This window comes from Carassius carassius, chromosome 39 (assembly GCF_963082965.1).
Source record: "Carassius carassius chromosome 39, fCarCar2.1, whole genome shotgun sequence".
Classification (NCBI taxonomy): domain Eukaryota; kingdom Metazoa; phylum Chordata; class Actinopteri; order Cypriniformes; family Cyprinidae; genus Carassius; species Carassius carassius.
This window is the reverse complement of record NC_081793.1, coordinates 6,664,500-6,691,033: the sequence shown is the minus strand read 5'-3', so window position 1 is coordinate 6,691,033 and position 26,534 is coordinate 6,664,500. Positions and strand designations below refer to the sequence as shown.

The 26,534-nt window shown below is 36.6% G+C and overlaps 2 protein-coding genes across 2 annotated transcripts; one reads left to right on the top strand and one right to left on the bottom strand.

Annotated features, from left to right (window-relative positions):
* Positions 1-374: 374 nt before the first annotated feature.
* On the bottom strand, positions 375-20,015 carry LOC132121309 (prolyl 4-hydroxylase subunit alpha-1-like). The gene is made up of 15 exons (XM_059530591.1): positions 19,901-20,015; positions 13,950-14,041; positions 13,663-13,759; positions 10,631-10,782; positions 9,523-9,660; positions 9,184-9,435; positions 8,030-8,223; positions 7,276-7,452; positions 5,131-5,201; positions 2,636-2,735; positions 2,511-2,564; positions 2,342-2,407; positions 2,178-2,246; positions 1,989-2,085; positions 375-844 (listed from the first exon to the last, which is right to left on the bottom strand). The coding sequence occupies exons 2-15, from the start codon at positions 14,032-14,034 to the stop codon at positions 774-776; spliced, it is 1,623 nt and encodes a 540-aa protein (XP_059386574.1). The 5' UTR covers positions 14,035-14,041; positions 19,901-20,015; the 3' UTR covers positions 375-773.
* Positions 20,016-24,042: 4,027 nt separating this feature from the next.
* On the top strand, positions 24,043-26,527 carry si:ch211-207i20.3 (uncharacterized). Its single transcript, XM_059530601.1, has 3 exons — positions 24,043-24,238; positions 24,325-24,487; positions 26,073-26,527. The coding sequence occupies exons 1-3, from the start codon at positions 24,094-24,096 to the stop codon at positions 26,485-26,487; spliced, it is 723 nt and encodes a 240-aa protein (XP_059386584.1). The 5' UTR covers positions 24,043-24,093; the 3' UTR covers positions 26,488-26,527.
* Positions 26,528-26,534: the final 7 nt, after the last annotated feature.

The window sequence follows — 26,534 nt, the reverse complement described above, 5'->3', positions numbered from 1 at the left end:
TTTGTTATTTTTCTATTATATCAGTTATTGTGTCTCTGATACTCTCTGAGTCACCCGTCATCTGCTCAGGTGTCACTCAACCACTGCACTAAAACATTAGCAGTTTAGAACAAGAGTGTTTAAACTAACTGCACTTTCTTATTTACTTTTAAATGTGAATTTAAATTGTCAAAATTAAACCATTCATTTTTTACATTTGGAATGCATGATGGAGGGTGTTAAAATCACTAGTACGTTTTGGGACCTTGCCACAATTTTTGTGATCATTTCCAAAGAGATGGTGAAATGAATGCCACAGGCACTCATATAAATTACAACTATGTAATAATTCATTCTAACAATTATTTATAGTTATATAAAGTGAAGCAAAAAGATTCATTTTGGAAAAATCTTTTTTATTAGACTGTCCCCTATCGTTCTGTGAATGCTGCGAACAAGCATTTTGTGTTCTTTCTGGCATTTGTCACTTAGGTCTGGCTGTCAGTCAGAATAAGTGTTTGAGATATGCTGATATGATGCCATTATACAATAGCTAATAGCTAAAGGCCTGTTTGTAAAGGAGTGTTGTCAGGAATAGCTCCATCCTTTGAAGCATGGTGTGCAACCACAAAAGGCACTAACAGAGGTAATGTAACTGTAGGCTGGCTCACACACACATACTCTTCAGTTAAAAATAAATGTGACAGGTCACATGTTGGCCGCTGCGGACATAGTGGACATGATTTCAGAGTCCAGTGGGAGGAGTGCGTGAAGAAGACGGTGGAGGTGTTTGATCAATCTGTCTCTTTCAGGCCGCATGGTCTCCTGAATTCCTGACCTCTTTCATGGATCCATTTATTTGACACTAACGGACACACAATGAGAGAAAGAACAAACGAAAAAGACATTAGACAAGATTATTCTATAACATTTCTGTAAGAAATTCATTGAGCCATCTCAAGCTATATAAATGATGGCTATGCCTTCAGAAGAGTAACAGGGTTGAAAGTTTATAATGTTTAGGAAGCTTTAGAGTGTTGATATTTCAATCTGACATTACTAGCTATCATACCTTATAAAAGATGATAAAAAATTTTTTTAACAAGGAATAATTATGATGGTAACAGGATTGACACAACATGACGTTTACATGATAGATTATGCAAGCAGGAAATACTCATGAAAAAAAGAGGTGAGTTTTATTTTGACTAAATATTTGCTTATGTTCATAAATTATTGAAACATAAACTTATTTGTTTTCACGTCCTGAAAATATAGCGAAGTCATTAAGATTTGTATTTTTTTTTTTTTTATGGGATGATAACAGGGTTGACATATAACACTATTACAATATTTTTAAATGATGGATTATTAGCCAGTACAGCAGGAAATACACATGAAGAAAGTAAAAAGTTGATAGTTTAATCTGACATTTTTTTAAGTGTAATAATTATTAGAAAAAAGAAATGTAATAATGGTAACTGCTGATGATTTAAGATGTAATGTTATTTAAGAAATGACAATAAATTCAGTAAGTTTTTTTATTTATATTTATGAAATAATTATTTTAATGAGCGATAACTATGATGGTAACAGGGTTGACACGTAACAGGTTTTCAAGACTTGAAACATTATCAACTAAAATGTGCTTGTTTGGTAATCGCATGAGGATATAAAAGTAAAAGGGTTGATAGTTGAATCTGACATCTCTAACTATTTGCTCAAGTGCATGAATTATTAGAAAAAAATTATTTAATGCATAGTTTATGATTTTAGATGACAAATCTAACACAATATAGTGGCAAAAAAAATTATGCCATCTAAAATGTGGTTATGTGCAAGGAAATGTTTAGGAAATGCCTATTATAGAAAAACTGGTGTCATTTCATTATTGTTAAAATCTGTATCTACACATTAGGAGGACATTTTTATATATAAAAATACCTAAATTATTAAAATAAGTATGATACATTCAGAGCATGAAGAAAATCTTCTGTTAATACACTCACCCCACTTGTTACCCAGCAGTACTGGGCAAGCTGCGTGTCTCGTGCTGTAATCTCCCTCTCCACTGGAAAACAGATTATACCAGAATACTGCTGTACCCTGAACACAGACACCAAAGAATGAAGTGACTCATAGAACGATATACAATTTTTCTAAAACCTTATTCCATCAAACATATAAACAAACAGCACCTTCATTGGCTTTACTGCAGCTCCGACTTCTGGAAAGACTGTGGCACCCCCTGCAGCTACATCACTCATCTGTAACAGAGCCAGTGTTTAACAGGAAATTTTATACCAAGTGATGATGAGAGTTGAAGAGCCAATCCTGATAGGACAGATCAAATCCTACTTACATAGAAGAGCCAGGTTGCTATTCGATTCCCAGTGCCCAGCGCTTTAAAGGCATCTGGTTCATCTTTCTGGTGGAGAAACGTTAAAATGATCCATGATGAATAACTTGCATGCGTGACCAAACTGCATACTCAGTTTAACAGGGTAACGATTAAAAAGCTTTGTATTTACCCGTCCAAAGTCAAAATGGGGCTCATATTGTCCACCAACACCGTAATTCGCCACCTACGAAGAAAGTATAAATTGTAAACCAAACTATTTTTTGACTAATTCATTAAATGTCTCATGAACCTTACCTGTAGTTCTTCTGCTGTTTTGACATCGAGGCCTGTGATGTCTTCTATGCGCTGATTTATGCGATCCACAACCGGATGCTCATAGGCCACCAACCATGCACTGAGAGAAGAGACAATATCATAAACTTCATATTCCTACAGAGAACTATTTGAATCAGTATAACATTTTATCATCTTTCAAAACAGAACAAATCCAGCTGCAGAATTAGTGTTCAGCAATAAAGTAAAGGAATGTTTAGTATGTGATTGAACTTTTAGTCCTGTTAGTAAGCAGAATTCAGGTAATAAAGACCTAGATTTAGATAGAGAGTGCCCCGTGCAAAACTCACCACCGCCAAGCATGTGAAAATCACCCATCCTTTAAATTAGGTTTATGAGGTACTGTATATTCATAAATCTTGTGAAACAATATGTGAGTTTACAAAGGCAGAAAGACCTTAGTTGAATTTTTTATGAGAGGCACCCATGCAGTCCACAGTATCATTTCAGAGGTTAAGCAAATATTGTTGAGTTTTCTCAAATTTTACAACACCACGTGAAAGCATCTTCATGAGATTCTCACAAAGCAACATAGGTGTTTGTTAAGTGATTATAATAACACAAAACAAAGGCAAAATGATAATTATTTGAAGTACAGAATAGCATGATTTTGTGCAACAACTTTACTAAAATGTTATAAAATAATTTATTTAACCTCTTAAACACCCGAGAAAAAAGGAAAAAAATATTTTTTTTCCCATGTCTTTACATTGTTTAAAGGATTTAAAATAATGTAAAAAAAAATTTTTTCATATATTTTATTCATAAATTATGCTATGTCCTCGGTAGAGGACATTGGGACTCAATTTCTTTAAAAACATAAATAGACATGAATGAACATGCATAGTCAAAAACAATAGATTTTTAAAATCACCAATAAATTTTTAGTTTTTAAAAAGATGATTCTGCACTATGTTATAACAGAATGATTCAATATACCATTTTTCTTTCTGCAAAATGTGTGTAAAATGACGGGTCATAAACGGGTTTTCACATTATTTCACAATGTATCTATAAACTAAATCTAATTTGCATATTAATGTGTTTTTGTAGCAACATGTAATGAAAAAAGAAGGGTAGTAATGGGAGTAATAATTTCAAGATTTCATAATGATATATAATATTTCATAGAATATTGAAATATAATTTCGTTCCCTGTTCATTTGTTATGGCTCCCAAAATATTTTGATTTGAAACCACATAACAATTAATATAATATACACGTTTCGGTAATAGACAGTTTCATCGAGCGCACGCGCCTGGCCCTAAGTTAACTTCCGGTCTGTGTTGTGTATATTGGTCTGGCTGCTGTGCCTTCTACAAACGCAGTTAAAGTCAAGGTGATGAGTAGACTGAAGTTGGGCTCAGGTGGTTGTCATGTGGGATGTGTTTCCCATACATTTATTTATTTTTGGAGACTAGCCACGATTTTAAAACAGATCGATTTTCAAAACGGCTTCATGGAATAATCATGAGTAACGTTACGTACTGTACGTTTAATAATAATAATTCCTTACATTTATATGTTTAAATGTCAAAACGAGGCATGGGTGTTTTTATATACTATTTCTGAAGGAAGACTTGCATGTTATATGCCTGATAACGCAGCGTTTGTGAGCGTAGCTCTGCTTTGTTTACAGCTGTTACTGGGGAAACCTCTAGGCATCTCCTGGTCGGAAATAATTAATTTGCATTTTCATTAAGTCTACCTGATTTGCGCAGCAAACATATTTTGTTTGTTATCAAAAAAAAAAAAAATCTACTCTAGAGGGACTTGGCTGTTGTTATTGATTCTATTTGGAAGTCTACCGGAAGTTAAGTTAGGGCCACAAAAGCGCGCATGCGTAGTAATGTTTGTTTATGTTGTTGCCGTTAAAACCGTCTATACTTTAGTATAGGGTCCAATTCTCACTACTAGTCGCTTATTAGCATGCCTTTTATTAACATGTTGGCTGTTTATTAGTGCTTATAAAGTACATATAATGCATGACATCCATAATCCTACTCAATACCCTAAACTTAACAACTACCTAATAAACTAATAATAAGCAGCAAATTAGGAGTTAATTGAGGCAAAAGTCATAGTTAATGGTTACTTAATAGTGAGAATTGGACATTTAAAATAAATTGTGACCCAAGTTTCACTTTTTGAGTGCAATTAGTAAAATAAATAAAATGTTGATGATATTCTAATTATATAACCAGCACCTGTATGTATGAATTTATTTAAAGACATCTCCTGACCCCTGAAGTGTGATTTAATAGTTTCTAAGAAAATTTAATTCTCTCAGTAACTCATTTACTTACTCTTATGTTGTTTCAAACCTGTATGCATTTTATTTTTTTTTGTCTGAAGAATAACAAACTGATATCTGAATATCTGTCTCATAGACTGAGGTCAAAAAAGAGGATTCTGGGTAAAGAAGGAAAGGGGGAGCAGACAGATGACCCCTTACCTCTTAGAGACTCTGTACTGGGCGGTGGTGAGTTCGCCAGTTTGAGGGTCATGCACGGTGGCACGCCTGAGCTATAGAACCAGCACAGAGAAAAAGAGAAGAAATAGAAAGAGAGAGGTGAAAGGTGCTGTCACTATATGCTGTTGATACACAGCTTATACTGAACTACACAAGCTGCAGACTTGGACTGCATGGGTGGTGTATATGTAAAATGGCACATTGCTTCGGCCTGGGAGGAACTGCTGCAGTTAAATCTATAGAACCATGGCATTCACTGTCTGGGCTCTTGTTGCTTTTCCAGCATGCAGCAGAGGGAAATGGTGGGTTTGCAGTGCTGCAGGCCAAAAGGAGCCTTACCTTTTACTGATGCGATACTGGGCAGTCTCTAGAACACCAGTAACGGGGTTGGAGATGGTGGCTCGGTGCAGCTGTTGGGCCAACCGGCCAAGAGTACACAAGTTACACAGCAGCTGTAGTCTCAATAACCGACCACAGACCAACACGCTCTTTCTGTTTCCCTTGAGCACCAGCCTTCTAACTCTACTGTATATGAACCTTTGAATACAATCTGGACTAAAAACTTTAAATGGGCCCTTAATAATGATAGGTCAGAAGATCTGATGCTTTGGGGAGTGTTATAAGAGAAATTAACCAAAAACAGGAGGTTTTATCTGCTTATTTTAACACATAAATTATCCTTAAACTGAAAAAACTAATACCAAAGAGGTGAAAATGTTTACACAAGTGCACATGTACTTTACAGGCCAAACGAATTTCAAGGTACATTAAGTAAATTGTGGTTTATACCTCAAAACTGTCTCTACTAACATGGATTAAGCATTACTTAAAAACAAAGGCTTTTGCTTACCAGTGTTTGCTTACTCTAAACAATTGTGATTGTTACTGAAAGTGTCTGATAACGGGGGGTCGTCATCTCATGTGAGCGGGCATCATTTTAAATATATCGGTCAAAATTATTATTAGAGATATTTATTATTACAGTTATTTTATGCAGATGCATGCAGGGCAGGACTTGGGGGCTGGGGGCCCTAGGCTTGAGGTGATGTTTGGGCCCTATAACTATACACTACAAATGCCCTCAACTAGAACCTCATTATGGAGTAACACAAAATACACAAACATTTCTATATGCTTTGAGGTTCATATATAGTACAATTGACATGCAACATGTCTAACCTAGTCAAAGTTTAAATGTAATAATAAAGGGTTAGTTCACCCAAATATTAAAATTATGTAACTAATAACTCACCCTCATGTGAGTCATCATCAAAGTAGACCATGTGACATCAGAGGGTCAGTTAGAATTTTTTGAAGCATCGAAAATAAAAGAAATAACAAAAACTACGACTTTATTCAGCATTGTCTTCTCTTCCGGGTCTTTTGTGAGCACGTTCACAACACTGCAGTGATGCTGCTGACGTGTTATCTTTGTTATTGGGCGCACCAGAAAACGCAGCATCGTGAATGCACTCACAAGAGACCCGGCTACTTTTTTAAATATGTAAGTACAACCGCCAGTAGGTGGCAGCAAGTAACTTAATCAGTGATTTGCTCAGGCATGCAGCGGCTCTGCTGTTTGCTCTATTTTCTTTTTGACAAAGCAAAATAGAATTTTGTGTCCGAAAGTTACTCAGTAATTTGTTTATTTTATTTGCAATTTTGTAGATATTTTGAAAAACATGACTCTTGTTTGTGCGATAGGCTAAGCCCCTTTCACACTGCGATTCCGGTAAATACACGGGTAAAGTGTTCCGGCAATTGTTCCAGGGTCGCTAGATTTTGCACTTTCACACTGCCAGTGTGTCACTTTTTTTTGTCGCTAATGTTGATCTTCCTTCAAAACAGCTGGTAAAAGAGTCGCGGGATAACGTGCGTCATCACTACGACACGGCATTAGATCTGGGTTTTGTTCACACAGCGCTCGTCCCGGGATTGAACCCGGCAATGTTACTAGGTCCCCGACCCGGGTTCAATGCCGGAATCAATCCCGGGACGTGTTTGCTTTCACACAGAAGGTGACCCGGCAATGTTCCGGCAATTTTCCAGGTCCGACGTGCAGTGTGAAAGGGGCACAAAAGTGGAAGAACTTCAGGAGTGTTGAAGTCTGTATAATGTTGAACTCACCCTCGGTTTAGCCAACTCCTTGACCTTCTCCATTTCTTTTTCTGTTATAATATCATGATAACGTATAATACGTGGACGGTCCCATTCATCCTCTTGTTTCACCGGGCCAATCATGTAAAAAGGATGTCTGTTACTGTCATAGTAACGGCAGAACAAACGGCTCTGTCTCCGAGGGGTCTGTAAGGGTGAGATTATATATATATATATATATATATATTAGCTATTTAATTTATATCATGTGCATGACAAATAAGTGGTTGGTACTGTATTTCATGTTCTTTCACAGCATTACTAGTTAGTTTCAATGTGATAAACCTGCTAGGCACTGTCATGAAAATACTGATTCACTGACTCCCTAAAAATGTGTGTTATCCTCTCTGATTGAAGCATTTGAATTTGTTTAATGACTTTTGAGTGCAGTATGCATTGAGCATTGGTGGACTGATCGGATAAAAATAGTGCTTTGTGTTATGGCCACATTACCACTGTGGGTGTGCATAAATAATTCAAAGTATTTTTTTAAATAATTAATTACCTCAGATACAGAAATCACTCATTTAAAAATAAGTCAAGTCACATCAATGCAAAGTAAAAAAACTGCAGAAGCGGCTAAATTAGGTGGCTGTGAATCTAGAGCTGCGCTGATATATTATAAATGACTCACATCAGCTAATGCATCAGCATTTCATGCTTAATATGACATCCCAGTACATATTTATGTTAATGCAGTATTTAAGAGTATTTTATTATTCACCATTCTGACTCCTTGTCCTCTACATAGCTGTTCATAATTCCCCTTTTCAGGGAAAATTTCCCCTTTCCCAACCGTCTTTTCCTGTTCTTTCTTGCTCTCTTCCTTGGCACTCTGCTCCTTCTCAGCCTTCCTCTGTTTGGCTAGCTGATAGTCAAAATACTTTAGGTTCCCAAGAGCTCGCTGGTGCTCGGGATCTGTACAGCAAAGATAAATGTGTTATTGTGCAATTGGAGAACTGCTGAATGTCTCAAATATACCAAATTTAAGCAAAAGCCAGGACTCTGTCAATTTCACAGGTCATGACACAATATTCTGGACTCAATGGCATGTGAAAATTGTATGTAAATTAGGGTTTCATGACATTGAAAAAACCCCTGATATTGCATTAATTCGTTTTTCTGTGCGATATATTGCAATATGAAAAAATACAGGAATGTTCACCAGATTATTTGAATAGATATATTAAGAATGAAACATTCTAGAAATAGTGTGATGATTTTTAGGAGTGTGTCTGTATAGAATAATAGAGAAACTTACATTCTGACTGACGATGTTATGTGTGTGTGTGTGTGTGTGTGTGTGTGTGTGTGTGTGTGTGTAAAACAATTTTAGGGCTGCAAGATTTGGTAACAACTTAGGGTGTTCATACTTGGGTTTACATTTTTACAAGAACCAACTGCCATATGCCACAGGAATATGACATATTCCTATTGTTTTTGACCAATTCAAATTCAAATAATAGTAATTTCATTATTTCATTGTGTTATTATATTGATTATAACATTGAGTTTATTCTGATATTATGAAATAAAAATATTAAACAAAATAAGACACATATTGTAATAATAAGGTAAAGTGATAACTAACAAAAATAATTGTATTTTACTGTAAAATGTCAATACTAATATTTATCTATTAATTTCTTGATTTTCAAATGGTAAACCACTGAGCTTTCATTTTGACAGCTTGCTGTCAAATAAAAATATGCACTGCCGGTGTGTAAATGCCACACTTGAAACCAATAAAGCATATATTTACCTAATTAAATCACAGCCTGCACGATCTGACAATCGCACTAAGACATATTGTGATAAATGGAGCTGAGCTTTAGTGTGATTATATTATTATAATATGGTTTTGTAGAGCAGACTAACCCACACTCAGCAGTCTCTTGGTATGTTCCAGAGCTCTCTCCAGCTCCCCCTGCTGGTAGACTGAGTAGCTGAGGTAGTCCAGCACGCTCACAACATCAACACTGGTGTCTTCTCCTTCATCCAGTTGCTTGAGTGCCTGGGCCATCCATAACTCTGTGTGGTAGTAGTCTGCTTCAGAGTAAGCGATTTTTCCCAGCTCAAAACAATCCTCTACTGTCAGGGTGCTTTGAAACAGCGAGTTTGTAGTAACACCTATAAGAAAGCATGTAATGAGATGTCATACAAATGCAGAAAAGGTATATCTGAAGTATGTTTGGAAAGGGGCAAGGTCACACTCACCGGGCAGGTCTCCAGAGGAGATGGTCTGTGTGTCCAGTTGATAGGTGTCCTGCAGCCGGAGGAGAGCTTTGGCTGCACCGGTCTGGTCTTCATCATTGGGGAAATACTGACGCTGTATGGTCAGGTTTGAGATAAAGCCTAGAAGAAAATGTGGTTATCTTTTCATGAGAATAATAATAAAAAAAAACATTTCACACATTTCTCAATTCCTCCATAACACTACCAAAGGTTTTCACACAACAAACACACTTTGTCACATGACAAGTTATATATATATATATATATATATATATATATATATATATATATATATATATATTTTTTTTTTTTTTTTACTAAACAAGAATGACATCTCTCTACTGTTTAGAATTCACTGCAGTATGTTACATGGTCCATGATTACATTACAGTAAAATTATTCCCCCTTCTGTATCGATGGAAATGGAATTGAAAGACCAACATTTGTAGGTGACGTCATCATTTTGACAGCATCTCATTTTGTAAAATTTGTAATACATGTTAATGTGGAGTTATGGAAACATTAATGGATGAATTGAAAATTATGTGTTATGTTTTGAACCTGAAAAAGTTTTTTTAAGTGACCTAAAATTTGTCACGATGTTTGTTTTGTATAATTTCAAACTTTTTGGACTTTTCCATACAACAGAAATGTACAGTAACTTGAATTGTCAAGCATAAAAAAATACCAAGCAATGACTTTAACTGTAATGTTAAAGTTTAAAAGTAGTTTAAAAGCTTTGAAAAAAGTTTGGGGGGGGGGGGGTCAAAGAAAGGCCAATAAAACACAAAACAGGCCATATTAAACCACTTCAGAGCACATTAAACCTCAGTAGACCACATCAACTACTTCAGAGTCCATTATCAGAACCACCACCACATCACTCCACCCAGAAATCAGAAAATGTTTGCTTGAATGTTTTTAACATGTTGATTGATGTTGTTAGCAAGTTATAATATTTTCATTTTATATTTCTGAGTCTTCCAGTTGTGTCATCTAATATTGATATTTTAAATAAATATGTTCTAAGTTGTCCGTCGTAAATGCTGAATTTAAAGACATTAATGAGTTGTATTACAGTGATACTAACCGTCAGACATGTCCTTGAGCACAAGGTCTTCCACTTCACCCCACTCCGTGTTTAGTCTCTTCATGAGTTTAAAGGCATTGACAGGGTGACCCAAAAACCCCTCTGGGTCCTGTGTGGCTGTGGCTGTTACAGCATCCAGCTTCTTAGCCCACCTGACAACACACACACACACACACACACACACACACACACACACACAGTGTCAGAGTGGCTTAGTTGTCATTTAAATCCCATACAGCTTGTACAGAGTAAAACCAAATGTTGCTCCAGGATCATGATGCTACATGAAGCAATGCCATACTACAAGACAATAAGGAGGGAAAATAAATAAATAAAATGGCTCATTAATTGTCTGATGACCGTTTATCACTGGTTTGTGTTATGCAATCTGTGCTCTCTAAAATGTTCACATCTAGTATCCCAATTAGAACATAAACAGCAAAATTATGTACTTAAAAAAAGTATATTTATGCAGAAAAAATAACTATAAAAAAGTAATTTAAAAAAGGTTGTTAAACCTTATCACATCTTCAGTGACAGCTCAGTGAAATGCACAGAATGGTTGACAGACATTGTGTGCAGATGTGGCTAACATGAGTGTTAAAATAATCAAGATCTAATAGAGATTGAGATTTGTTTATTCATTTTATTAATGCGTCATATTGTTAGTCTTTTGTCTGATGTGATTTGATTGAACGATATTGATGTATGGTTCCAGGTTATTAAAGTTCACTAAAACTTAAAGATCTCACGACCTTAGAAATCAAAATTCCCTTGACCTTTTGACATATAAGAGGTCATTGTACTGCAGAAATCTAATTATAAAGGTGGCTCTGAAGACAACAAGACACTGTACAGTGCCAAGTGGTGGATAAACTGTCTCCGCATTGCCTTCCTTCTGATCACAACATTAGGAAAGAATGGATTAACTTTATTTTTAATGAAAATAGCTCTAAATTATGATTATGATGGACTTCAGAGAACAGTACAAAATAATAAAGGCAGTTCATGGACCCTTTAAACCATAAACACACACACATCTGGTTTACTATCCTTGTGGGGACTCTCCACAGGCATAATAGTTTTTATACTGTACAAACCATATATTTTATAACCCCACACCAAACCTACCCTTTACAAAAAGCTTTCTGCATTTCTACCAGTGTTGGGGAAAGTTACTTTTAAAAGTAATGCCTTACAATATTGCGTTACTCCCTAAAAAAGTAACTAAATACGTTACTTAGTTACTTTTTATGGAAACGTTACTTTCACGTTACCTTTTAAATATGAGCAGGGCTTGATTGTTTTTAATATAAGAAGTTCTATTTATAGCAAATGTAAAAGCCCTTTCACACCAAAAAGTGTAATGAATAAACCTCAGGCTGAAGGAAAAGTAAATTCACCTCTGTACAGTAGAACACAGGAGAAGAAGGTTCAACACTCTTCAGCAATAAAAAAAAAAACAATGAAGCCCAATTGTTAGTTTATCTAAAGTCATTTTTTAATTATTAGTATGGTTGAACTGGATCATTAAAGGTCAGCAGCAAAGACACTGTTAATAAAATGGGAATAGATACATTTGTGTTATTTATTATATTTAGTTATAGCAGGTTTGCGTCATATTCTGAGTTTGCATTTCACTGTTTTGATTAATTTTGATGAATACTAAATCTGTTTTGTTTTTTGTTTTTTTGTGAGTGGGATGAATTAATGCACATTCACATTTAGTCTAGAACTACAGTAACATCATTTTCACACAGCGCACACAACGCCTCCATACTTCTGATTTCTCCCAATATGGGAACAGGAGGCTTGTCAGTCAAAAAATGGGAATACAAAGTAACTGGCGTTACTTTTTTGAAAAAGTAACTCAGATATTTTCTTGTAAATTAAAAAGTAATGCGTTACTTTACTAGTTATTTGAAAAAAGTAATCTGATTACGTAACTCGCGTTACTTGTAATGCATTACCCCCAACACTGATTTCTACAAACTCTTTTTCTACAAAAAAAGAAAAGAAATGGTGACATTTTCCTTAGTTGTTATAATCATCAAAATTAAAAGAAATAAACATTTGAAATATATCAGTCTGTGTGTAATGAATTAATATAATATTAAAGTTTCACTTATTGAATGGAATTAGTGAAATCAACTTTTTGATGATATTCTAATTATATGACCAGCACCTGTATATATATATATATATATATATATATATATATATATATATATATATATATATATATGAACTAGGGCTGGTAAGCGATTAAAAATGTTAATTTAATTAATTACATGATATGGTGATTAATTAATATAATAAATCGCACATCACATTTGGAGAAATTACTCTAAAAAGATCATTTAAAGTCATTGTTGTGTAAAGCATCAAACAGAGATTACAAAAATTAGGTTCAGTAAGAAATATTTTGTTTGATAAAATGTATTACATATACTCTTTTGGACCATAAGTAAAATATGACAGAATTGTAATTTTTGGTTGGGTGAACTATAACTTTAATTTATTTTCATTATTATTACTATGAAAATATTAAATTATTTCTTTAAAGAAATAAACTCTAAATAATAAACTAAAACTGCCAGTAGGTGGTGGTAAATGTCTTAATGATTTAGTCATAGAGTCATTTATTCATTCATTTGATTCGTTCAAATGGCTGATTCATTTAGGAGTGAAGTAAGTGGTTCTTTATGAATGGTTCATTGAATCATTAGGCTTGTTCGACTTGAAGCGGGTCATCACCATCACCATAATTAAAATCCAACTAATGCAAAATATAAAATATATATATAATAGTATCCCAATGATAATATAATATATTATATAATATAATATAATATATATACATAAAATTATATTATTATACCCTTAGTTATCACTAAAGTTACTATAGATATATTTTATCAACATATATAATTGGAATGTAATCTTATCATTGAACTGGAACAAAACCAGTCTTTTCCAATTCAACCAGGTATGAGTTCTGCTTGTTATATGGTTCCTGTATCAGTACTCACTGTTTCACTTGCTCCAGTTTGCTCTCCTCTGCCCTGATGTACTCTTTCAATGACGTCACAAGGTCTTTTTCTGTGAACAGCAAATCTGTCATGTGACCTGCCAAAACAGAGCATCGGTGATTCATGAATGACCGGTCGAGTTCTCCACAACACCTGTCAGCTGCATCTTCTGATGTTCTATTAATATTGTAACTTGCATAAACATTCATAAACACAGGGGTTTAGAAGCGTATGCAGCCAGGAACATTTCAAAGATAAATGTATAAAAAGGTGAAAAGGCTGCATACCAATGGATGTGAAGACGTCACTGTGAGCAGAGGAAGACTTTATCAGAGAGACGAGTAAAATACAGCACACACTCCTAACTCCCATCTTCAACCTTTTCAACATACAATGACAAAGAGAAAAAATTAGACATAGATTATAGATTTAGACTGATTCTCACTGATCAATAGTGTCACTGAGAGGCCAAGTTGAAGCACTTAAATTGGTAACTGGAAATAAATAAATACTAAAACTGCAATAAAAATAAAAAGAACAGAAACAAAACATACTAAATATGAAAACTGAAAAATACAAAAATGCATTATTATTTTGTGCTGGAGCCAGTGAAAATGTTAGCAGGGCACATAATGTCAGTAACACATAAGCAGAAGATATTTCACCTACATCAGAGATACCATCACTGAAAGCTGCTCATTTTTTATACAGAAGTCAAATAACAAATTCCTATGGAAAAACATTTTGGAAGTGGAAGTGGTTAAGAGTTTATGCAAAAGATGGGCACATTACATCATAAATAAAGAATCTAAATCATTACACCTGCAGGAAAAGCCTGTTAAGTCTAATGTACACTACACTACAAACATCCAGACAGAAACGGAGTAAATCAGGAACTGACAAAGAAAATCTATCAAGTTCAACAAATCATTTTCACACAAAAAAAGAAAGTTTATAACCCCAGTTTCCAGAGGTGGAAAGAGTACAAAAATATTCTACTCAAGTAAAAGTACCATTACATTAATGAAATTTTACTTAAGTACAAGTAAAAGTACCAGTCTAAAAATCAACTCAAGTAAAAGTAAAAAGTAGCTCATTTAAAATTTACTCAGAGTAAAAATGACTTAGTTACATTTTAACAGTGGGAGGGAGTCAAAAATGGGACAGGCCAAGGGTATCAAACTCAGTTCCTGGAGGGCCACAGTCCTGCACAGTTTAGATATAACCCTAATTAAACACACCTGGTCCAGCTAATCTAATCATTTAGGTTTATTTGAAAACTACATGATATGTGTGCTGGAGCAGGGTTAGAACTAAACTCTGCAGGGCTACGGCCCTCCAGGAACTGAGTTTGACACCCTTGGGATAGGTCTATTAATCTCAAACTAGTTGTTTTTAATGAAAGGAATCAGTTATTTAGAATAATAAAACATTTGGGCTGTTACCAGGCAAATCAGTATCAACAAACTCATCTTTTAATGCAGAGGAAATGCAGAAGATTCATTGGAAGTGGCATTTAGATGTATTACACTAGTGCAGGACAAGAATGCATTTAACCTGCAGTTACAAATGCATGAATAATGTTTTGATATACAAGACATAAAATGTTGAATACTCATTTGAAATGATAAGAAATTAATTATTTAAAAAAATCAAAAGATACTTTAAATGTGATATTAAAATGGCCAGTATGTGTCAGCAAGTCACTGTTAATAAGTGAGTCATTGCGATTGAACCGAATCATTTAAACGGTTGATTCGTTCAGGAACGAAACACTGTCACGTTGCTCAGAGACGCAAAACTGTGCTTTGGTGGCTGTGTTTGGAATTATTTTCTGTTGTAGAAATAGAGCTAAAAAAGGCAATATGGTGTCTAAAACGCAAGTCTCTTAATTAACTTGTTTACTGAACTGTTATATATATATGTATGTATATATTCATGATGATTTTTGGAGGAAAAGACGGCATTCTTTGTGTGATTTTGATTTAATGTATGAAATTATATAAATATGGGAATTTTCTGCCCCTATATCTTCAATTTTGTGATCATTCTAAACATAGGCGCCGATTTATGTTTTTCTCCGTGGGTGCTCAAGGGCGCAAGCCATTTAAAAAATAAAAAAATAGACTAGGCTATTAAAAAAATATTGCATTTCAGAACCTTAGGCTAATGGACAGCGGCCGATACAAACAAACACAACAGCGTCACTTCTCAAAAATACAAACAGGATTGGAGATGAAAAGTTTAACTGACACGTAACCGCTAATGCGTTCAGCTTCTTGGGAAATTAATGTTTTGTAAATATTGATTAAAAGACTATTGCGAAAGGACGGCGTTTCCATTAACCGATTGTTGCGACTAAAATAATGAGTTTCTGGGAATGTCTACCTCATTTATGTTTCGAGGTTTCTTTTGATAGTGGCATGGCTTTTCTTTGAGGTTTCGAATCCATTATTCATATAGGCTAAAAAAATATTTTTTTATTTTATGTATTTAACAAAGAACTTGTATTCTGTCCAAAAGTAGGCTACTTTTGTGTCCATTAGTTTTTCCTCTTTTAAACCGTATATAGGCCTATACTTGAGCAGAAAAATGTTCCCATTTAAACCCTGTTACGAACTTTAAGGAGTCTAGGGAATGTACCGTAACATTTACATATTAACGTACTGCTGGGTATGAAATGAGGTGGAAGAACATGACAGACAAAACTTTGAAAGAGAAAAAATACTGGACGTTTATTCACAAAAAGCCAAAGCCACTAGATCCAGTAAAATAATGTCGATATATCAATATTAATAGGTTTGGTTTTTTTATAACAAATCTGTCCATTTTAGTCTGATTAATGATTAGTGATTACGGAAAGCAGTAAATGATTACATACTCGCACGACACTGTAAAGTGGGGGATGGGACGTTTTCAGAAACTCTGTGATTGGTGGATAGGATATGGAACATGCATGCGACTGGTTATGTCACTGTCACTGACAACAACATAACCAATCACAGTGTGGCAGACGCTTCATAGCGCCAACTGCAATGTTTAATTTTAAATAAATGTAGCCTACTGGCAGTCTGGCACTGGCACACGTGGGTGCTCATTTTCCGTGGGTGCTCGGTATTTTCCGTGGGTGCTCCACGGTATCGGCGCCTATGATTCTAAATGCATTTTAGGAGACTGAATCACACAGTGAAAGAACGCACTATAAGCGCGCACATCATTAAAACAAAAAATATGATATTATCGTATAATAGATGATATATATAGCACACTCCTCACCACTGTCTTTTTGGCTAATTTGTGCAAAACCTCTTGCTAAAATGTCAAAGCTTCATTTTAACCACCAATGCAACGATGCAATTATTTAGCTTACCTCTACATTCTTGCGAAGGGTTGATGTCTTGTCGAGATTTTATAAGCTGCTAGTTTGGTCTTCCTAAGCAAGTACAGCTTACACTGCATAATAGAGCCTACATATGGCCAGGGGTTCACTTCATTTCCTTCGAGTTCAACTTCAGAATATGACGGGGTTTCGTTTTCAGCGGTGTCTGCACCACTAAATCCCTGTTTTGTCCGTCTGCATCTTTCTTGTGATTTTAGTGCCAGTTTGCCCTCCTGCCCATTATTTACTGACGTAGTTTCCAGGGAGCGATTTTTTTTTTTTTTTTTTTTTTTTTTTTTTTACTCAGTAATTAATGTGTTTTAAAATGTAGCGAAGTACAATACTTTAAACAAAATATACTTAAGTAAAAGTAAAATTACAGATTTAAAAAATTACTTTAAAAAGTATTAGTACACAAAAAAGCTACTCAATTACAGTAACGCGAGTAAATGTAATTCGTTACTTTCCACCTCTGCCAGTTTCTCAAGGGACAGTCACCCCAAAAAATAAAGTCTGTCATTTCAAACCTGTATTTCTCTCTTCTGTAGAAATAAGATATTGTGAAGAAAGTTAGCATCAACTTCAGTTGTGTTGAGGGGAAACAGCACTGGGACGTTTCTCATTATATCTTTTTTTATGCTCCACAGAAGAAAATAGGTCATACAAGTTTAGATTTTGGGGTAAAATATTCCTGTAATATTGTAACAGAGTAATAGACTTCTCACAGCTGCTCTACGTATTTCAGCAGTTATTACTCAGCAGTGAAGCATACAAGAACATGCGGCGTGACGAGTTGCTTTGAGCCAGACAGATTGTGAAAACATGATCATTGTCATTCTTGCCATTTCAAAAAAACTTCATTGCATTTCATTACCATTTGCAGTTAATTTACACTGTTACATGCATGTTAGATACATGCAAGTGCAAAATACATTTTATTTCACGCAGTGAAAGTGCATACTTTCAGTATGTAAACTGGATTAAAGCCACTTCTTGTGATTTGAGAGCATGTTGAATTATTCTGCACAAGAAATCTTAAACTGAAAATTTCAAAACCATTTTGGATGGATAATTATTAGTGGTGTTTGCTAAGGCATTTGAACAAAACCCAACCCAGCCTAGCATCATGGCTAAGTACATGCAGACATTGCTCTATATCAGTTCCGTTTAGAGCGCCAATTTAATATGACCTCTATTTGCTTTTGTTTATAAGTGGTTTAAACCACAACAGCAGTGTATTTAGGAGCAATTCATTGTGTTTTAGTAGGTTACTCATACAATGTTTGTTTGGTTGGGTTGAGCAACTCACTTTATTCACATCACTCATTTTATCGGTTAAAAAAGCTTCATCTGTCAGGTGGTGGGTCTGTAAGAATATGGGCTTCTTTTAACTTTACAAACCAAAATTATTAACCGAAACAAGACAAGACAGCTGTTCCTCAATCGTTTATGTCTGGAAAAACTGGGTTCTGACCGTCGCTTAACAGAGACTTCACTTCAACTTTGGTGTTAGAAAAACTCAGAAAAGCAAACAAAAATAAAACCGGTTTCCGAAAACTCGACCATCTGTTGTGGGCAAAAACAGCTGCTAAAACTAACACTACACGAATTTACCCAAACACAAATAAATTTCGCCTAAATAGCAGAACACAAACCATTTCAGATTCCTCCTGTGGAAACAAGTGCCTCTTAAAAAAAATATTGTGCTTTTTTCCTAACTCACAAAAAACAAGAATGTGATCAGAACATGTGACTTGACTAGACCTTCAAGAAACTAGTATTAACTTGTAGAGAAGACTTGCCTAGAATCCTGCAGTGAATACACTAAAAAAGCAATAGCCCGAAGGGTGAAGTCAAGGAAGGTTACTAGATGTGGTCACTATAATAGAGAAGGACTGTAACAAAATGTAAGTTTGGTAAAACCATAATCAGTTACAGTAAATGTATAGCAAGTTAGAAATAACTACCTATTTCTGGAAAATGATCACTGTGGTAAAATATTGTAAGAGAATATAGTGTTTTACGTTTGGATTAATATACTAGATGGATTTGATAACTGTTCACTGTGTAACTGTGTGTGTGTGGGGGGGGGGGCAACAATTACATGGCAAGTAAACTAAAACATGCTTCATATGATAATGTGTAATTTATCAGTCAAAAATAGGCCTATTGTTTACTGTGACTGTGCATGAAAAAAAAAAAGCTTGACTTTTTGGGTCTAATTTTAAAGGACAGAAATACATTTGCAATGTCCATAACACTGGCAAAAAGTTCACTGGTATATATATATATATATATATATATATATATATATATATAGCATGTTTTATATGTGCCATGGTATTACCATGGTACAACAAGAGTGCATTTTCTAAGTACAAGTAAGTGTACTTTTGCAAACATACTAGTCTGCTCTGATGTTAACCCAAATGACAAAATGACTTACATTATTATAACAGACGAATAACTGTTATTATTACACTGATTTACAGTAAAGGGAGTACTGAGTGCCACGTCCCCTCCCCTCCCCCAGTACATCACCAAATACTGGACGCTCTTCGTTGTTATAACTCGTATATATATATATATATATATATATATAATTATTATTATTTTTTTCTCGTGGACTTGGGGGCGTAGATTTTATCAGTTGATGGAAAAACCATCTTGCGTTTTGTGTGTGTGTGTGGAAATATGTTGACAAACGGCATTTTACAAGGAAAGCGAGCAATGGTATCACACGGAACGGAAAACTATGGATATATTTAGGACATTTCTAGCGTGTGTTGAGAACGCGTCTGTGAGAGTGTGCGATAATCTCTAGATGTTTACTGGAGCGTAATAAACAGGCCTACTTACTGTTCCTTTCTGCTTGGAATGAGTCGATATAGTAAAATTTGAAATGTTGTTTGGTTAGCTCCTCTTCGGCTCGTTTGCTTCAGAGCTGTGAAGAACAGCGCAGCTGAATTCGGGAGAGAGCTGCAGGTATGGAAAGCCTTTGTAACATTTAATCTATAAACTGTACTAGTATCTTGTTTCAAATTACTAGTACTTATTTTTTTAGATACTAGTATCTTTTCCATTAAGTACTAGTACTTATTCATTAACTAGTGCTTATTTTTTAGGTACTAGTGTTTATTCTTTAGGTATAGTGTCTTTTGTAAAGTTACCAGTACTTAATCATTAGATACTAGTACTTAATCATTAGATACTAGTACTTATTCATTAGATACTAGTGCTTATTTATTAGGTACTAGTTATTCGTTAGATACTAGTACTTATTTATTAGGTACTAGTATTTATTAATTAGATATTAGTACTTATTGATTAAATACTAGTACTTATTTATTAGTGTTACGGGTTTGCTGATGTGTAAGGAAGGCTAATGAGGTACTTTTAAATGATCAAGGGAGAATAAGGGCACATCCAACATAATACATAAAGTCAACTTAATCACGGACGAGGAGAAACTAAACAGACAGGGTATTTAAGAACACGGGAGGTAATCAGGGAAATGGAGACAGGTGGGGATTAATCAAATCAACCAAACAAGAACAGGAAAAAGACCAAATAAGGAAACTGAAAGTCACTGCATGTAACAGTTCGCCTCCTCCGGGGACAGTGCATCCACGCACAGCTAGAGGAATACCAGCGGAGGGCGGGTGGGGGTTCTGGAGGCGGGCATGGGGCAGGCAAGGGGCAGGGAAAGAGGGAGCAAGGAGCTTGGAACCAGGGCGAAGTGGATGGAGGGAGGAGCCAGGGAGGAGCCCGGAGCAGGAGGAGCCAGATGGTGCTCCAGAGACCAGCCAGGATGAATATCCATGGTGGAGTCGACGGCGGGAGGAGCCGACGAAACCAGGGGGCCGACAGACGGAGACTGCACTGGTGGGTGAGGAGCCCATGATGGAGCAGAGCAGCTGCAGAGCCAGGGTGAAGCCGAGGATCCGGAGGGCCAAGGCGGAGCAGAAGGCTCAGGCAACCAAGGCGGAGGCGGGGCCCTGGAAGGAGGCAGAACCAGAGGGAAGGAGGAGCCTGACAGAGCCGGAGGGATGCAGTGACGAGGCGAAGCCAGAGGAATGGAGTCCCGAGGCGGCGGATGGTTGACGACTGACCAAGGTGGAGCCGGAAGGACGAGGGAGCCCGGTGGAGCTGGTGGGATGCCGGGCCATGGCGGAGATGAGGGAGCTAAGAGCCAAGGCGGAGCCGCTGGGTCGAAGGACCGAGGAGGAGTCCAGGGCTCGGAGGCTGGAGGCGGAGACAGGGAATCCACACGCCAAGGCAAAGCTGGAGACTGGAAGTCCCGCGGCGAACCATTGCGCCCAGATGGCGCTGACTGAGGGTGAGCTGCGGGACTGACTGGCACCAGCGGAGATGAGGTCGAGGAACTGGCTGGTCTAGGAGGAGGGCTGGACATAACCAGCGGAGACACATGAAATTCAAGGCTGGACGGAACCAGCGGAGACACAGGAGATTCAGGGCTGGACGGAACCAGCGGAAAAACAGAAAATTCAGGGCTGGACGGAACCAGCGGAGAAACAGAAAATTCAGGGCTGGATGGAACCAGCGGAGAAACAGAAAATTCAGGGCTGGACGGAACCAGCGGTGAAACAGAAAATTCAGGGCTGGAAGGAACCAGCAGAGAAACAGAAAATTCAGGGCTGGACGGAACCAGCGGAGAGACAGAAAATTCAGGGCTGTGCAGAACCAGCGGAAATGGAGCAGAGGAACTGACTGGAGGAGGTTGGAGTGGGAGGCTTGGAGGGAATACAGGAGGATCAGGGCTGGACGGAACCAGCGGAGACACAGAAGATTCAGGGCTGGACAGAACCAGTGGAGAAACAGGAAATTCAGGGCTGGACGGAACCAGCAGAAACACAGAAGATTCAGGGCTGGACAGAACCAGTGGAGAAACAGGAAATTCAGGGCTGGACGGAACCAGCAGAGACACAGGGGATTCAGGAATTACCTCCACAAACCAGTCTATAAGGTCCATTACTTCCTCCATATACTTCCCAGAAACCGAATGCAGCTCACCCTCAGTCGCAGGAGTGTGGGCAGGGCTTTCCTCCATGCCCTCAATCTCCACCAGTAGTCCCACGATGCACGGTGTTGCCGGCTCACACACCTGGTCAGTCGCGCTCTCGAGTCCTTGTTGTCCGACCGTGACAGGCTCGGGCTCTGCGGCTGCAGTGGGCTCTAGCTCTGTGTGGCGGGATGGCGGCTGGCTGGTCTCTGGGCCGGGAGTGGGGCTGGAGATATCCTCTTCAGTGGGACCGACGGTGAATGAGGATCCATTTTTTCCAGCACCCACTCCACGAAGGCAGCGAAATCCTCTCTGGGACCGTTCGCTGGCAGGCGTGCCTTACACCGCTCGCTCAGACCGGTGAAAAAGAAGTTAGAGAGCGAGCGGTCAGCGAAGTGGGTAAGGCATGCCAGATCTAGAAAGTCCCTGGTATGGTCCTCCAGCGAACAGTCCAGTTGCTCCAGGCACAGGAGTTGGACAGCTGGGATTGCCATTTCGAGAGGGTGGAAAATAAAAAAATATGTTTTCTATGTGTTTGTGTACAAATAATGGTTTCTTTTCTATTTGGTTTTCTAAAAAAAAGTACATCCATCTCCTTGTTTCAGTTTCCTGTTTAATCTCTCTCCTATATGTTGCTGGCTCATTAATATTCAACATACAATTACCATACTGGGCAGAAATGCAAATTTAAAAAGTACTAGTATCTATTAAGTTCAGGATATCTCTGGCCGAAAAAGTTACTAGTAACTAAAAAATAAGTACTAGTTCTATTTTTTATTAACACGAATAGTTTAATTAAATACTAGTCACTATTGGAATAAGTACTAGTTTCTAATGATTAATTCCTAGTATCTAATTAATAAGTACTAGTAACTTTACAAAAGACACTAGTACCTAAAAAATAAACACAAGTACCTAAAGAATAAGCACTAGTATTTAATGAATAAGCACTAGTACCTAATGAATAAGTACTAGTCTTTAATGGAAAAGATACTAGTGTCTAAAAAATAAGTACTAGTAACATGAAAAAAGATACTAGTACAGCTTAGATTAAATGTTACAACGGCTTGCCATATTGCAGAGGACAAACGATTGAACTGCAGCGCCATCTGCTGTTCATAAAGAGCAACTGTAATACAGTCTCCTGCTGTCACATAAAAGCACACTCTTGATCTAGTTACTACTGTATGTAATGAAGTCTAATATAGTAATTTACACATCAATGGCAGTTAAAATTAATGTAATAAAGGCTATGACAATATTAGCAATTTAAAACTACATACAAAAGTTAATCACTACAAACTTTGAGAAAGCTTAGCCATAAAGTTTGAATAGCTTGAAAAGATTGAAGTTTGAAGGTTTTAAGCTTTAAGTTTAAAGCAGTTTTAAAAGCTCTCATTTTGAAGCAGTTTAAAGTAAATTGTGAAAGTTTTAAGAATATGCTGCATCCCAGATAAAAGATTTTATAAACCGGTCCAAATCCATTCTGGTAGCCTTTGAAATGCCCATAGAAACAGAGAGGTGGGAAATTATATATATACTGTTCAGTTTTTTTTTTTTGCATAGAACCAATCGTTTTGTGTCTTTACACATCAATGTATTATCATGAGCCGCAGGGTTTAATTTGGTTCAGTTTTTTTTAATTGTATGATTGCCATCTTCTTCCATTATAGGACTGACAGACTGCAAAGGTTTGTTTTAAAAATCTTCGTTTATGTTCTACTGAAGAAACAAAGTCACCGACATCTTGGATGCCCTGGGGGTAAGCAGATAAACCTAAAGTTTTCATATTTGGGTAAACTATCGCTTTAATAAAATGTACATTATGTAATTAATATTTATATTTACATTCATAGTACTTTGTGCACGATGAATGTTTCGTTGTTGTTGTTTCGTTGACTGAGAGGAAAAACCCACCGACCAATCAGATTCAAGCCTTTTCTTACGTATCTGATCCTGCTTTGACCCGACCCCGCCTCTCCTCAACACTTGGTGGCGCTAAATCCCACACTTGATCGTTAGAAGAAGAATGGTAGTCAAGATGGACGCGGAGCTGTTGTTGTTTTTAGTGTCTGAGAACAAGGAATTATTTGATAAAAACCACAGTGAGTACAAAAACACAAAGCGGAAAGAAGTTCTCTGGCAGGGAATAGCAGACAAAATGGGAGTCGACGGTGAGTTTTGTTGGTGTCGCTTCTTATGCAGCGTTACTGTCAGCGCGCCTAACCTCCTCCATCAACGTGTGTGTGTGTTTGTGTAGTGGAAGAGGTGAAAGCTAAATGGAAAAATCTAAGAGACACATACACCAGGAAAAAGCGTCTGGAGCAGAACGGGAGTCGGAGTGGAAGGGCATCTAAGAAAAAGAAGCAATGGAAATATATGCGAGTGATGGACTTTCTCGACCCCTCCACAGAACACAGAAGGTATTCGAGTGTTTCATGTAAGACTTAAGAGTTCAAATTAAAAAAAAGGCCCATTCATTTGTGTTTCAAATTGTGTTTTTCACTGCCTTTGATGTATTTAAGTTATGCTTGAAATGACATATTACCATACTATACCATAAACTTTTACCATAAACTTTTTATGAAATTTCTCAATGCAGAGCAACTGAAATCTAGTGGACTTCCACCTCAAATTTCCAGTGTAATATCTTTTTTCTAGTTCATTATTAGATTGGGCTGGCAAGCATGCAGACATTTTCGTATAAAATTGGATTCAGTGTTTATAAATAAATATCATTTTTATTTTGGAGATGACAACTGGTGCTGCAGGCAGAATTGAACGCAATATGGCATAGTAAATTGATATTTGAAATGTTTAGCAAAGCATAATGCATACTTCTACATTCCTGTTTTCTTTTAATAATACAATTTTACACTGTATACTGCAAAGTACGTTGGTATTACTCTCTGAACACAACTGTCGCATTGCTAAAAGTAATAAAAGCAGGGACTACATGTTTTTTGTAGTCTGCCCTATTAGATGTTTTAAAAGGAGTGGGTTTGATGAAATTAAATCTTTTTTTTTTTTTAGAAAATTTCAGGCCACCAAGATGTAGATGAGTTTTTGTCATTGAAACAGATTTGGAAAAATTTAGAATCACATAATTTGCTTCTCAATGGATCCTCTGCAGTGAATGGGTGCTGTCAGAAAGAGAGTCCAAACAGCTGCTAAAAACATCACAATAATTTACAGCTAATCGACACGACTCCAGTCCATCAATTGAAGTCATGTGGATTATACGCCTGTGTATTTGAAGTAAATCCATTAAGTCAGTTTGGCATTTAAACTCCCGCTTCTGTTCAAAATACCAGTCCATAATCCATAATAATAATTGATCCAGTGAAAAAATCCACCCCCTGTGGTCCTCTCACATCAAAATTCACTGGCATATTTGTTTTTGGGCGGTTTTCACTTGAAAACTATGCTTGATTTGTGATTTCTCACCTGATTCAGATGGTGACCGATTGAGACAAGAAAGCAAAATAATGTACAACTCATTTTAGCAGGATGCGCTGGTTTGAAGTTAAAAACCTTTTGAAGGATTTCTTTCTGGCAAACAACCATCTATTTGCTAATTTATGTACTGGACTTGTGTGGATTATTTGTGATGTTTTTATCAGCTGTTTGGACTCTCATTCTGACGGCACCCATTCACTGCAGAAGATCCATTGATTAGTTAGTAATGTAAAGCTTAATATCTCCATATTTGTTCTGATGAAGAACCTTATCTACATCTTGGATTGTATGAAGGAGAGTACATTTCCATTTTTGGATGAAGTATTCCTTTAACACCGTTTTTTTTTTTTTGCGGTATACCAATAAATGTACAAATGGTCTGATTAAGCTTCCATTTACTTAATCAGATAACATTTTAGTCTTTTTATAGCATAGTAGGAAACTATCATTTAATTGTATTTACCTTCTAGCAGTAGTTTGCATTCATAATCCTTACTGTAAGCATATAAAAGCTCATGGTTATTCACAGTGGTTTTTATCAATGTACAGTATTATACTGGACAGTTTTCCCAGCAAAATCGAGGATGATGAGCCAGATGAAGACAGCGGGGCCGAACCAGCCAGCACCAGTTCAGGAACTTCAGTGACAAGTCCAGGAGCGATCCGGTCTGACATTACAAAGAGAAGGCGATCAGAGACACTAGAGCTGTTGGAAGGATATCTGGCATCTAAAGATGCAAAAGACAGAGAGAAAGATGAACAGCAAGATGAAGTCAATTTATTTCTTCGGAGCTTAGCACCTGCATTAAGACGCTTACCTGCTTCAAAGCAGTCCTTGGTGAAGCTTCAGATCCAAAAAATACTTCATGACGCAGAGTTCGGACAGCCCAGCTTTTCTCAGATATCCTCAGTGTCACCAAGTAATCAGTTGTTACTACAGTGTAGTGTTGTAAAACCCAGTTGAAATGCTTTTTTTATTGAAAATAAATGTAACTTTAAAAGAAGTGACAT

Bases quoted from the DNA above. Each gene is read 5' to 3' on its own strand.
- LOC132121309 (XM_059530591.1), bottom strand. From the start codon at position 14,034: ATGGGAGTTAGGAGTGTGTGCTGTATTTTACTCGTCTCTCTGATAAAG. The intron at 10,783-13,662 runs GTGAGTACTGAT...GTGTGTTGTCAG, and splicing joins AAACTGGAGCAAGTGAAACA to GTGGGCTAAGAAGCTGGATG. The intron at 2,408-2,510 runs GTAAATACAAAG...TTTCTCCACCAG, and splicing joins CCCATTTTGACTTTGGACGG to AAAGATGAACCAGATGCCTT.
- si:ch211-207i20.3 (XM_059530601.1), top strand. From the start codon at position 24,094: ATGGTAGTCAAGATGGACGCGGAGCTGTTGTTGTTTTTAGTGTCTGAG. The intron at 24,239-24,324 runs GTGAGTTTTGTT...GTGTTTGTGTAG, and splicing joins AGACAAAATGGGAGTCGACG to TGGAAGAGGTGAAAGCTAAA. The intron at 24,488-26,072 runs GTATTCGAGTGT...ATCAATGTACAG, and splicing joins CCCTCCACAGAACACAGAAG to TATTATACTGGACAGTTTTC.